General features: G+C 33.2%; 1 protein-coding gene across 4 annotated transcripts in view; it reads left to right on the top strand.

The window, feature by feature from the left end:
* The window catches only part of CEP135 (centrosomal protein 135), a 40,079-nt gene extending 27,145 nt beyond the window's left edge, over window positions 1–12,934 (top strand). For 2 of the 4 annotated variants that reach the window (XM_085322716.1, XM_085322714.1), the window contains 7 exons: window positions 627–737; window positions 2,570–2,755; window positions 3,577–3,786; window positions 5,003–5,205; window positions 9,149–9,253; window positions 9,637–9,783; window positions 12,392–12,934. In XM_085322716.1, the coding sequence (XP_085178842.1) occupies window positions 627–737; window positions 2,570–2,755; window positions 3,577–3,786; window positions 5,003–5,205; window positions 9,149–9,253; window positions 9,637–9,783; window positions 12,392–12,440 (1,011 nt within the window). In that variant the 3' untranslated portion in view covers window positions 12,441–12,934. Of the gene's footprint in view, window positions 1–626; window positions 738–2,569; window positions 2,756–3,576; window positions 3,787–5,002; window positions 5,206–8,061; window positions 8,921–9,148; window positions 9,254–9,636; window positions 9,784–11,533 lie in introns of those variants that run through there. The other 2 variants (XM_085322715.1, XM_085322717.1) reach the window with 2 other exon arrangements.
* The last annotated feature ends 640 nt before the right edge of the window (window positions 12,935–13,574 follow it).

Raw genomic sequence — 13,574 nt, 5'->3', positions numbered from 1 at the left:
GGCATAGAATAGAAGATTCTTGCCTTTTTGACTGTCRGGTCCGGAGGGCACAGAGGAATATGAGAGCTGAACCTGTGACAGAGCCAGAGGTGTCTGTTGCATCTCCACTAGATTCCAAAGAGCAATTTTGATGTTTAAATATGGTCTTAATAATGCCTTTGGTTACTTTTATTTTTGTAGCATCTTATTGCAATTCTGCTTTGGAATAAATATTCTCTTGTTACTAAGCTGACTATTTAGCRAACACAAAACAACATTCCCTTGCTTGAGGATAGGTGAATCTTAAAGCAAGACTAAAAAAAAAAAAATCCCAGCTTCTGAACATGCATGTGTTAAATCTTCCAGAGGGCAATGATGTGTGTCACCAGAGGACCTGCATGTTTTAAAAACTGGTATAACATTCATCATTTACTGTGATTATTGTTGRCTGGAAAACTCTTTGTCTACCTAATGCAATAAGGAATATATCTGAACTATAGAAACCCAAAATGAATTTGACTAAATTACTTAAAAGTAGAAGAGAATAAAATCTATGGAATATACAACTACTTTGATTTAGTCTAATGCAATAATACTCAGATTGCTTTACCCTAATGCACTGTTTTGCTTTTATGCAATCTTTTCAGGCTGTCAGTACTGAACTGGAAGATGCAATACGTGAAAAAGAAGAGATGAAGACTAGAGTTCATAATTATATAACTGAAGTTTCCAGATTTGAAAGCTTGATAGCCTCAAAGGTAAAGATATWATCTGTAGGTGTTCATTGTTTTCAGTAAATGCTTTAAGTTGAGAGTATAAAATTTCAGAATTTAAATTTTAGAATACAAGAAACAAATTAAGAATTGTAGGGTTTGGAGCTCTCCCCTGCCCCACTATCTTTTTTCTCTCTCTTTTTTTTTCTTTCTAACCGCAGTAATTTTAAACTACTACTGGATTCATTAAAAAACATCTTAGATCTGAAGCTTTGGTAAATTTTAGCACATATCAACTTCACTGATGATACTTAAGTTGGCCGTAACAGTAGAGAAACCAAGATTGAAATATTGTTTTTCTTTTTGAGTTTGGGGTCTTTTTTTACAAGACAACTAGTAAAATATCTAATACTTTTTTGTCATTATAGACAACAAGCAAGCTTAAGTGATTGCTTTTACTATTTGTCACTTTTGGTAAAGAGAAAACTTAGGTGTGGTTCTGCTATGGAAAAGATTTTTTTTTTTTTTTTTAGTGTTTTCTCTATGAACGATGAAAGTTAAAAATATTTCCTGTACTGACAAAATTGGTTTGCTAATGTATTTTATCCTGATACTTGGAATCAGGAAGCCTGCGTTAGAGTGGTCTAAATATAATTTATGTTCAAGTCAACATGAACTGGTAAATGTATTATGTGACTTTGRATAAGAAAGAATGAATTTTGATCAGATTTAGCTTACATGTGCTAGAGGAATGCATATAAATTCAACTACTTCTTACAAATATTTATTGAAACATAGMGATTTAGGTCAGTAGTACTTATTAGCTTTAGATCCCCAATTTAAACCACTTGGAGCTTAGTTTTGAAGAATATTTATAAWTATGTTGCAAGTCATATGTCCAAAGCAGTACAGCTACAGATGTGGGCACTCATAACTTTGGTAATGGCAGTGCAGTTATTCAAGTCAAGTACCAAGAAGCTGTAGAATATACACTCAATGGCCAATTATGAATGATTGGTTTCAGGGTTTTGTCTGGTATTACACATGATTTTTGTCTGTAGAGGCAAAGATTTTCTTTTCTCCAGTGGTTCTGCATTGCACTATTTCTGCAGTGTTTGGTTATTTAATTATGAATTTCTCTTTTCCTAGTTGCCCTTACCTCATTCTGTCCCTACCTTCCAAGCTCTGTAGGAAATAGAGAAGGAMTTTTGCAAACAATAGCCTTTCTCACCAGATAAACCTGATTCATACTAGCAGCATGTTCAGCCTGCTATACACTRCATGAAGAGGGGAAGGGAACTAAATACAGAGGAAAAATAAAGCACTTCCTTATAATATGCGCTTCCAGTAGGACAGAATTAAAATTCACAAGCAACATTTGTTCTATCACTGTTTAACTTGTCAGCAGTTTAAGTTTGCATTTCTGTATTTTTATGATAGTCTGTTTRTGTATATGCCCAAATAGATTATCAATCTTTCAGGCACTGTTCTAATATAAACRTTAGTAAGAGTGAAGTATATAAAGACTGTTAAAGGCAGAGTCCTGCTGGTTTTTTTTGGAAGGAAAAGCGCCATGATCAGTACATCTCAGTAATGTGATACTTGGCAATGCAGAGAGATCCAAAAGAAAAGCCTTGTAACTGCTTGTCAGTATTTCCATTTAATAAAACTGAATGCCGTCATTGATCTATTTGCAATTTGGACCTGCAAAAGGGATGATGCRCTTTACTAATTGCCAGCAAATAAGGTTAGGAAAATGGAGAAAGTTTCTACTTTCTTGTGGAAAAAATGTTATAAATATGAGGAATAAGCATTAAGAAAGTCAAGTGACTTGAAAGTATGTTGATCATTATAGAGTGATTTACTGTTTCATCTAGGAAAAAGAAAATCAAGATTTGTTGGAAAAGTTCCGAATGCTCCATACACAAGCTGAAGACTGGGAAATCAAGGCTCACCAAGCTGAAGGAGAAAGCAGCTCAATACGGCTCGAACTCCTTTCTGTAGATACAGACCGGAGACATCTTCGAGAGAGAGTGGAACTTCTAGAAAAAGAGATTCAAGAGGTAATAATTAATGTAGTCTAATTATGTCAAGRAAAGTGAATTACATTCAAGTTGTTTTTAATTAACTCAATTTCTTTCTTTTAATGCTTTAATTGAAATTGATTCCTACACCTGAATGTTTCAGTTGTGGACACTTCAGATTTTGAATTTGAACTGATTCTGGTTAGACACATTTTCTCTTTAAAGATTCTGTAGGAAACTTCTGTTTATTTGCTTAAAAATATTTTCATACAGCTTTAAGAGTATTTTGAAAATTTAGTTATGAAATATTTTTGAAGCTTTTGAATAAAAAATTTGAAGGATTGGTGACTAGAATAAAGGTAGATAAAATCTAACAGTAGTCTGAATCTAGTGGTAGTCTAAATCCAGAAATCCATTATCCCTCAAGAATTCCATTATGCAGAACCTAGGCCAGTATTATAGAAAATAATTAGGTTTATATTTTAGAAGCAGTAATGTTATGGAGGTCAAGAAGGTTTTAGAGTACAGTAGTTGCAGACTTGCCATATTTTGTCTATCTTTTAATTATCAAAAAAAAAGTAATGGACTTGATATTATAAGCTGAGTAAAGAATAAATTGTATTTTTGTTTTTTTAAGCTTCTAATTCCTCTTCAATGCTGCAATACAGCCTCTTTCCACTCTTGTGTGATGCCTGTGTAATTCTTCATTATCTTAATAGTTGTTCTTAGCTGTGATTTAGGGAGAGGGAAGGCAATTAGTATAATCTAAAGTTCAGTTTACCATGCAGGGAAAAGAAAGTACAAAGAAAAGTGTTACTCAACAGAGAATTGTCGCATTTAATATGTTTGTCTTTGTTCAGCATATTGTTGCACATCAAACATATGAATCTCAGATCTCCTCCATTACAAAAAATATGTCGAAACTGGAAGAGGACCTTAAACGTGAAAATCAGGAAAAGTCTTCTGTGGTGGCTGACCTGACTTCTGTGAGAGAATTGTGTGTGAAACTTGAGTCTAGTAAAGACCTTTTATCCCGGCAGTTGACATCCAAAAGCATGGATTATGAAAGGGTAAGTAACAGAGGCAAATTTAATGTATTATAGTAGAATGTCATATTTTGCTTTTAATCAAGACACGTTATACTATATTTTTTGTACAGAAAAAGGGAATTTGATTCATTATCATTACAACACGTGGCAGCCAATAGATTTGCTAACTAGAAAGGCTAGCTATATTTATGTGTTTTTATGTACTTTACCACAATTTTTCGAATTTTAAGCTTTTCTTTTATAAAAGATGAATAGTGAATCTCTTATTAAAGACTTTTTCCTAATGATTTTTTTCAATTGAAATGAAATTTTAGATTTACCTGAAATGCATAATATATTTTGAAACGTTTGGACCACAAAGATTAATGGGCTGTAGCATCTCTGACATGAGCAGAGGCTGAGAGAGCTGAGACTGTTTAACTTGGAGAAGAAAAAGCTCAGGAAGGATTTATCAATGTATATAAATACCTGATGGCYGTGTGTCAAKAGGATGGGGCCAGACTCTTCTCAGTGGTGCTCAGTGACAAGGCAAGAGGCAATGGACACAAACTGAAACACAGGAAGTTCCACCTGAATACAAGAAAACACTTAATTGTGGGGGTAGTTGAACACTGGAACAGGTTGCCCAGAGAGGTTGTGGAGTCTCCATCCTTCAAGATATTCAAAACACAACTGGACTCAGTCCAGAGCAACCTGCTTTAGCTAATCCTGCTNTCCCTTCCAAGCCCAACTCTTTTATGATTCTATAAAATAATTATTTAAATGAAATAAAAACAGTATTACATTTCCTTAATACATGAGCTTTTTTCTGTGCCACTGATTATTAAATGAAGTTGTGTCTATACTTGGTGACTTGATCTTTCTGTTACTGTATTCAAAAATGTGGGGRCAGCAAGTCTCATCCTCAGAGAACTGAATGTTTATATTCATAAATTGGATGAGGAAAATAGCCTGCTGTTATGAAAAGCTGGTTAATGTTCYAGTTCCTTACTCAAGTATTTCTAGCATTGAATGATCCCAGTTCTGGTAAAATACTTGACAGATGTGTCTATTATATAACTAAATGTAATTTAAAGTAGTTTTAGGGCTTAGTATGTTTTTTGAGCTCTATTTCAGTTTTCATTTTATGAAACTTTGAATCATTTCAGTTTTTGTAACAAGACTTCAGGAAAGAGAACTCCGTRTGTTTGTATTTGTAAACCAGTGTATTAATAATGAATATAAATTTCTGCCTTAGGTTCTAGCCGAGTTAGAAGATGTAAAGTCAGAGGCAGAGTTGCTGAAAAAGCAGTTATCCAGTGAGAGACTTACAATTCAGAACCTTGAAACATTGCTGGCTACTAGTAGAGATAAAGAATTTCAGAACCATTTAACATCTCATGAGAAAGATTCAGAAATTCAGCTACTGAAAGACAAGCTAACACTCGCCGAGAGCAAACTGTAAGTTTCAACGGTTGTTTGTTTTATATGAGTTATGAGGAAACTTATAGTCAAATCTTGGTTGAGTGGATTTTAGCAGCCATGCCTTTTGGCCTATCATGACATTGTTTACTTTTAAGTTTCTCTTGTGAATAACAAAAGAGATCTGAAAGATCCCAACTAATTGCAGCAGACATCAGTTTAGTGCTAGCAGTATTCTAAAGGAAACCTACTGTTTCCATGGTGGTACACTCTGCTGAGCTTGCTTTCACAGTCTTGAGAATAAGTACATTATTTCTCTCTGAAGTTGTTCCTAGTATGACTCCAGATTGTTTTCTTCAATTTAGTTCTTTCTGTGCTAGTCGTTACTCATTTTCACATCAGAATCTTTCCCACATCCCACACATGAGATGATGTTTTTCATGAAGTTTACATGTCTGATTTATTCTCCTGTCTTTTCAGGGGAGTCACTAAAATCCTTTCCTTAAGCCTAACAGGTAGCTGATCTGTTGCTGGCATTACTGAACTTTATTTCTACTACAGAGCTAGACAAGGCATAATAATTTATAAAATTGCTTAGTTGAGTGTGCCTGTAGATGTATGTATGCATTCCAGTATGATTTGAATTTTTAAACTTTGCGTCACAATATATAACTCCTTAAAGTACATGACTCCTTCACAGGTTCTGATTTTCTTCTTAGCTTCAGGAAGCAATGGATTTCAGCTCTGCTTTTTAGCCAAAATGTCACATTTTTATTTGTCTTTGAARAACTGGCATCTGTGAGCTTAACTGTTAAGGCAGCTCAAATTTTCTTAATTATGAACTAGATTTTAATTTTTTTTTTTTAATTATTTTTTTTTATTGGAGAGTATTCTGAAGTCCTMACTCCTTTAGAGCAGCTTGGAATCATCAAGCATCTCAAAGGAAACAGAATCTGAATCTTACCTGAATTATTTTGGCATATGTACAGTGAAGATGCCTGATGWCCTTACTTTGATTACAATATGAATCACTTGCATATTAAATAGTAAAGTCACAACTCTTTGAAAAAACAAAACTATATTTGCTTCTATTAATATGAACTGTGAAGGAAAAAGTGATATATTTATTGTTTCTTTAAATGTAGAATTGAAACTGATACCTACAGTACATGTGGCCAGCACTTATAACTGCCTTTATTTGTAATCTCAGTAAACTAACCGCAACTTCTTGTGCTGTGCATCTGCCTGAATTTGTTTATTTGTTTTTCTGAACACTTCTGAAGAGGAAAGGGGTAAGGTTATAACCTGTTTGGAAGAATGAAGTTAAAGGATAACATGTTATTCGTATGAAATTCATGTACCAGAGATGTGAGGGATTTAATACATTTTCCATATGATTTGGAKGAGGAAAAATGAAGTTTTGGTTATAGATATCAAGTTATGTAAATACCTTTTATTCTCCCAGTGATTAATTTTCCAGTTATTATAGTGGTATCTTTGCATTAAATAGCAAGAAGGAGCAGTAGCAGYTGAATGTAGAAGGTGGTGAAGAGTAAAGTCAAACCAGAATTTCAAGAAAGGAAGAACAGATACAATCAGTTAATAAGTACTGAGGTGGGGCAGAAAGGAAACATATGGAAGCTAAAAGGACAGATCGTGCTCCCTTATAAAATACAGACTATAGCATTCCTATACTAAATCTGTACATGACAGTGCTATCAGTCACAAAAAGCAACTCATGGTTCTGTATCTTAGAATCACTGCATTTTGTTTACTTGAAGAAGAAAACTCTAAATCATGTACAAAGAACATTAACTATTGGAATGTCCTGACTACTAAACAAACAATGAAAAAGCTACAAAAATCAAAAGAAAGAAAGGATTAATGAATGAATTAGGTTTTCMTTTAATGTTAATCTGACTTTCCTGTGTACAAACATTATACAGCTATTTAAATTACTTCATAGTGATTTCTTCACAAAGTTTCTTCTAAAGACATTATAGGACTCTTTCTTGTTTGTTGGAAATGTCAGTAGTTTTGTTTTTGATAGAGTAGAATATTGCAGGAAGAGGGAAAATGTCCTCTTGGAGGAAGAGTGGCTAGTCTATTGCGCTGAGTTGTTCAACTGTCTTTACYCCAGATGTTCTGTATATTTCTAGGCAGATGTTCAGATGGGGGAACTATTTGTATATGCCTTATTGAGTCTGTAGTACTTGGAGACTAAAGAACAGAAACTTTAAATGCTCACAGCTGTGGCTGAAGTCCATGGTGATTATGCTTGTATCTTGTGAAATAAAAGAATTCAGTTGACAGTGGATGAAAATTTTCTGTCAATATTGAATGTTATTTACAATTTTGGCCTTACTGTGCCTGCGCTTGCYCTCTCTATTTATAAAATAGAGTTGTTACAGCTTTAGATTCTCAAAACTTTAGATTCTCAAAATGAAGTTTTGCTTGAGAAGCTCTTCAGTGCTATAATTTTTAGTTCTGTGAAGCTTACAAAGGAGTGAGTAGTTGTAAGCTTGGGTTTCTATTTGGGTGATAAGGCAGTAAATGAGATCTGAGACTCTGCAGTGATTAAATATTAAATAAACAATGTATTAAATAGTTAAGCTACTTGTAAAGAGCTATCTGTATCTACTGTGAAAGAAGTAGAGGTCCTGTGGGAAAAATGTGATCATATAATCTTATTATATCATGACTTTGCATGAAGGTTCCAAACTAAATTAGTCTTAATCTTTTCTAATTTTTGAGTAATTGATTGACTTCATGATTTTGATTTTGTTTTAGTGTCATTTACACGTAATAACCTCAGAACTTACAGTACTGTTTGCTTTCTTTCTTTATTTTACAATAATGATRTTGGGTACTGAATTCTTACCTCCATCCTGAAAGAATATGCCAGTCTCTGAAGGACTTAGAATAAGATGCCATCGAAAGCTGAAACCTCTTCTCTTCTGCACCTGTTCACAACACACTGGAGCAAGAGATCATTCTAGGAATTCTGCTGATGAGTAGGGAACACAGGAAAAATCTGCATTTTTGAGGGGATCAAATCATTTGAGTAGCTTGTATTTCCCTGGATTCAGACCAGCGGGTGCCAAATGGAAAGTCCATGACTGAGCTAAGAATGGAATCCGTTCTCTGGAATTCGGGTCCAGGGCTTTAGCCACAAACTTTGCATCCTCCAGAAGTGACTTTTGAGCACTCTCCATCGTCTTGGCTTTGAAGGCTATATGGAATAATCTGGTTGTCCAAATTCTGATTTAGACACCTAACTTTACACTTAAATTAATGATTTTGCTTGCTTTCTAATAGAGTTTATGGCRTTTTGTGAACAAACACTGAGCTATCTAAACTGATGATTAACTGAGAAGTACATTTAATTGTTGTTTAAGATTGACAAAGCTACTTTTCTTTCTAATTCTTGCGATTGAACTGATTAGGCCCAATCAAGAGATAGCTGGTCTGAGTTTGCTTTATACCAGTTCTACTTAAATTTGATTCAGTTATGCTTATTTCTAGCCACACAGTTGTAGCCTGCTTGATATACTTTTTACTGAAACTGTATCTGTTACTTCTGTGATTTTGTGGATAGCTATTACCGTTTTTCTTCTTCTTAAATGTACACCTAAGGACCTTCTCATATTACAACCGAGGCTAGTAAATCAATAAACAATCATTTTTCRTGTGTTATTATAAAAGATATCTATGTTTAATTTTGTCCGAAAAAGAATATCATGTACTATAGTAAGAACATAGTGAGAGGCTTTCCAGCTTCTCACTCCTTTCTGACTTCAGTTGCTTCCAGAAACATACTGTTRTATTTACTCTGTTCTCACTGCTTCAGATTTGTTTCTGTTTTGGGCTATGTGAAGCAACTTGTTAAATATCTCTTTTCGTTCTTGTTTGCACTAATTCGTCTAAGCTCCTAGCTGACAGTGTTCAAATAAAACTTTTTTTACTTTTTTTTTTTTGGTAGAAACAGTCATAACAGAGAGGTTTCTATTCTTCGAAGTAAAGTAGCACAGCTGCAGACAGACTATGATGTTTTGAAAAGACAGCTAACAACTGAACGATTTGAACGGTAAGGGGCTGTTTATTTCATAGTAAGGTGACTTCTTTTTCATCTTTGATACTGTTGATTTTTTTTAAAATACTGGGAAAGTTTATGGAAATTTGTGTTTCCAGTGTCATGCAAAAATCTAACATTCTCAAGTTGAAAACTGCTCAGTTACACACTTTCTGAATTCCCTCCTAAAGTTTGTGAATTTATTATCACTTAATTTTTTTTTTCTCTTTCCCATGAAAACAAGAAGAAAATTGAGTAATGTTGTAAGAAAGCAAGGCTCTTTGTAAAGCGTTGCAAGTATCACTAAGAAAAAAACATGGGAAAAAGTTAATTTTTCTTCCTCTAATATGCTGTAGTACCAAAGTTGTTATGTGACTGAAACTATTATCTGTTGATAGAGAGCGTGCAATTCAGGAGATGCGTCGACATGGCCTCTCTACATCATCGTTACGCGCTTCGCCTCCTCTCAGTWCAACACTAAGGTCTCCTTCACATTCTCCAGAGCGTGCCGCCATAAGGACAGCTGATCGAGCAGTACCTGAAAAGTAAGTAATTTGATTTTTATCAGATTAATTGTTTCAATATGAGTTGAATTTAAACTGTTTGTAAATATTTACTTTTTAAATTATACTAAATCCTTAAACATTTTAGGAGATGTTAAGTTCTTTATTTTGTTGAGTCTGATACAGTAAAATATTGACTAGTAATGTTAGCTGCAGAGTGYTCTCTAAAGACTGTATGACACTCGGATTCCTTTTTTTTAATGGTTTTGCATCAGCTGACAGTTTTCAAACCCAGTTTGACTTATTATTGTCAGTAGTTATGTCCRAACATATATTGTCAATTTATTCTTTTTGTTACTTAAGTCCAACCAACAAATGATTCATGTTAGGAGGTGAACCACAAAATTCTCTCAATTACATCAGTGAAGGAAAGACACTCTGCAGGAGAAAGTTTAACTAAAATACATTTGATCCTGACACATTAGATGAAGCTGTCTCCAAAGAAGTGTCTAAGAATAATCAGAATSTATTTTTTCCTATTTGCACTTGAAGATTATTAATATCTAAAGTTATGGTCTTCAAAGTCTGCCAAAAGTAAATCATAATCAGCTTCTCATCTGTTCATTTTCAGTGTCATTTTTCTACTTTTAGAAATCATTTGTGTTTTAGATAATGTCTGTTTGGTGTTAGAGGCCTGATTATTAACTTTACATCTTGCCTCTTCCATACTATATCATACATCTCAGTAAGGAGTTAAAAGATGGAGAGAGATAAACAGTGATTGTTTCAGGAAATTGCGATGTGTGCTCACAAACCTAACTAGTTAATTGCTAAACTCCAGAGACAATTCAAGACTGGTGAGAGTTCAGACTTTTTTCATATTGGTAAATACATATGGCTTGTCCTCAGGCTTGCTTTTTTGGACTGGCATATGATCCACATTTCTAGGCAATTTTTTTCTTTTTTTCTTTCTGAGAGTTTATGGCCAGAGAGTTAAAAAGGAAAGCTGTAGCAGATGAGATATGAATAGTGGGGTATGATATAGCACTTACRACTTTTGCTCTGCTGCCAAGCTGTTGGACATATCCTCTTGTCCTGCAGACCAATATTTTGCACAGTAATTGGCAGATTGCTTTTTGTCTCATTCTTGACAGGCTATTAGATGATATGTTTTTGAGAATAAGTAGCATAATTAGAGAATTGTCTGTATTCTTCCATAGTTTACAGCGAGTCAAAATATATTGCCTTTTGTCCAAAAGCAATATAAATAGTCCAGTTGCTTTATCTGAGGAATATTGTAGGGTGTACCATTTTTATTCTTAAGTTTATTTATTCCCTTTTAACAATGACAAYTCTATGCCATATATTATCAGGGAATTCATGTTTTCATGAAGTGTATATTTTTAAAGAAAGTGCTTTTTAACAACTGCATTCACATACAGATTAAYTTTTACTATATTGCCTTCTCAACCTATTAATCAATTTTTACATTAGAATGATCTCTATATTACCATCACCATCTTTCTTATTGACATTACTTATTTATTCCTTCTTGGGAGCTTGCCACAGTAAAGGTACTGTGTAATTACACTGTTCTGTAGTTTGATTTAATCTTCTCCAGAAATTTTCTYTTCACTTGAGCAATTAATTAAGAATGATATGTATTATGGTTTTGGCTAACATGAGAACATGAAGAGATTAGATCTAATTATAACTTCTTGTTCTAATTTTAATTAGTAAAAAGAATTATATGCAGATGGCTTTATTTTGAAACTTTTTCTTTCTCCACCAGAAATGTGAGCTTCAAGGAATAACCAATACTTAAGCAATAGAAGCATTACCTTGTTACAAGGACTTATTTTTGAAAATTATGAAGGCTGACATGTATTCTACCTCTGAGTTTTCTTCAGATCAGTTGTTATTTTTAAAATTTGTGAAAACCTTTGAAATAATCAGCTTTGCAAAATTCTACTTTTCCAGTTATCTGGGTTGACTAGAGTTTTGCTCACTGTTTTGAATTGTGTTTTTTTTYYTTTTTTCTTTTTCTTTTTTTTTAATCAAGACTGGCTAAGCTATTTTGCAAACCTAATGTAATAATTACAAGAAGGAAACAAGTCCTTGATAGGACAGCTTCTTGCTTTCATTTTACTGTTTTATTTCCATTGCTTATCTTATATGGTTACAGAGGTTCATCTTACAGTATGAACCTCTACAATGTGAACATTGGAGAACATGCTTATTTATCTTAAAAATTGCTGAGCCAACATATGTGTATACTGATACTGGTTTCCTGTGTATTTGTGTTTTTAACAAGTGTTTCTGTTTACATATCATTACTTTTAAATACCATGAAGAATGCCAATGTATTTCGTGAATACATGTTGTTTACTGTAGATTTTTCTTAAAGAATAGACTCATTATTTATAAACGTTTTTGACATGTAATAGAATTACTCATCTGCTTTTCTTTAATGCTTTTGTGAAAATGAATTTTAAAGTATTTTCCCAATATTAAATGAAAATGAAAGAAAAAACGATATTTTTTAAAAGTATTGAAATCCTTCAAATAYTATAAAATTAATTCTACAGGATTTTATGTTCATATTTCCAAATCATATCTGGAGATATTTTTCAAATTTTCTTTTTAAAAGATCAGAACAAAATCTGGAATCCTTCACACAGTTGAGCTCAAGCTGTTAGAGAGGTGACACAGGTCTTTACATTATGACACACACRTTAGGTAAGTGCAGTGACAACTAATCTTTAAAATAGACGATATACTTAGCAGAGGAGAAGAGCAAATTTGGRCTATGAAGTAGGGCACAACTAACATGGAATGTTGTGATAAACTGTTAAAGTCCATTTATACAGATAATTGTGTAGCAGATCATTGTTCTATTTTTTTCTGATAATTGTGCCATTCAGATTGATAAAATATCTATGGGTTGGTGTTACRCAGAGGACTAGAAATGGTAAACGTATACTGTTGTGCATTCTTGCATTGACAATTAGTAACGTGCTACTTGCTGCACATTAAATAAACTGTGATCACCAGCTAAAATTACAAGCATCTTTAATATGTAAGCAACATATTAAATGATGTGAAAGAAATTTTTWAAATTTTTATATTTTGTCTATTTTGCACTAAAATTGTTACAGTTATAAATTAATAAAGAATAATGTATTAACTGGAACTATTGTCTCGTCTTCATAGATAATTGTTATCAGCTATACAGATGTATTTTATTTTTCATATATTGTATTTTGTGAATTTTATTCAGTGTGTCTATGTATGTATTAAATTATTCAAAACAACTTAGAGCACGTGTTCAGAAGAACCTGAAATACTTGTATCAGCATAGGCTTCTAAGCCTCTGAAAGGAATTGTCTGTTTTCAATGGGTGCATCTTGCACTTTTTTGTTCTTTAGGTCACTCATTTCCCACAGGAATGGGGAGATCATTGTTACTTAGTCTTATTTAGATATTAATTTAATACTGTATTTAATTGGGTCAGTAGTTCCCAACGACACCAGTTATTCAGGTGAAACTGTTCATTAAGAATGAGAAAAGAACTTATTTTTCTGATCTCAGTGTCTTCATTGATAACTTTTAAGTATCTTAATTATTTTGCATATAACACCTTATTCTGACATTACAAGYAAAATCCTCCACGTCTTCTAATAATGCTACTTGCGTGAAAATTAGTTATGTAGAATGAGGAATGTCCAGCACAGCTGGTATAATAAAACTAGTATTATTTCAGTGGCTCAAGTCCATATGTTCATTTAGCTTTGTAAAACTGAAATGATATTAATATTCAGATTGTAGTAGGG

This window comes from Rhea americana, unplaced genomic scaffold, assembly GCF_003343005.1.
Source record: "Rhea americana isolate MKP2758 unplaced genomic scaffold, rheAme1 scaffold_8, whole genome shotgun sequence".
NCBI classification, from domain to species: domain Eukaryota; kingdom Metazoa; phylum Chordata; class Aves; order Rheiformes; family Rheidae; genus Rhea; species Rhea americana.
This window is presented reverse-complemented; position numbering and strand designations above follow the sequence as displayed.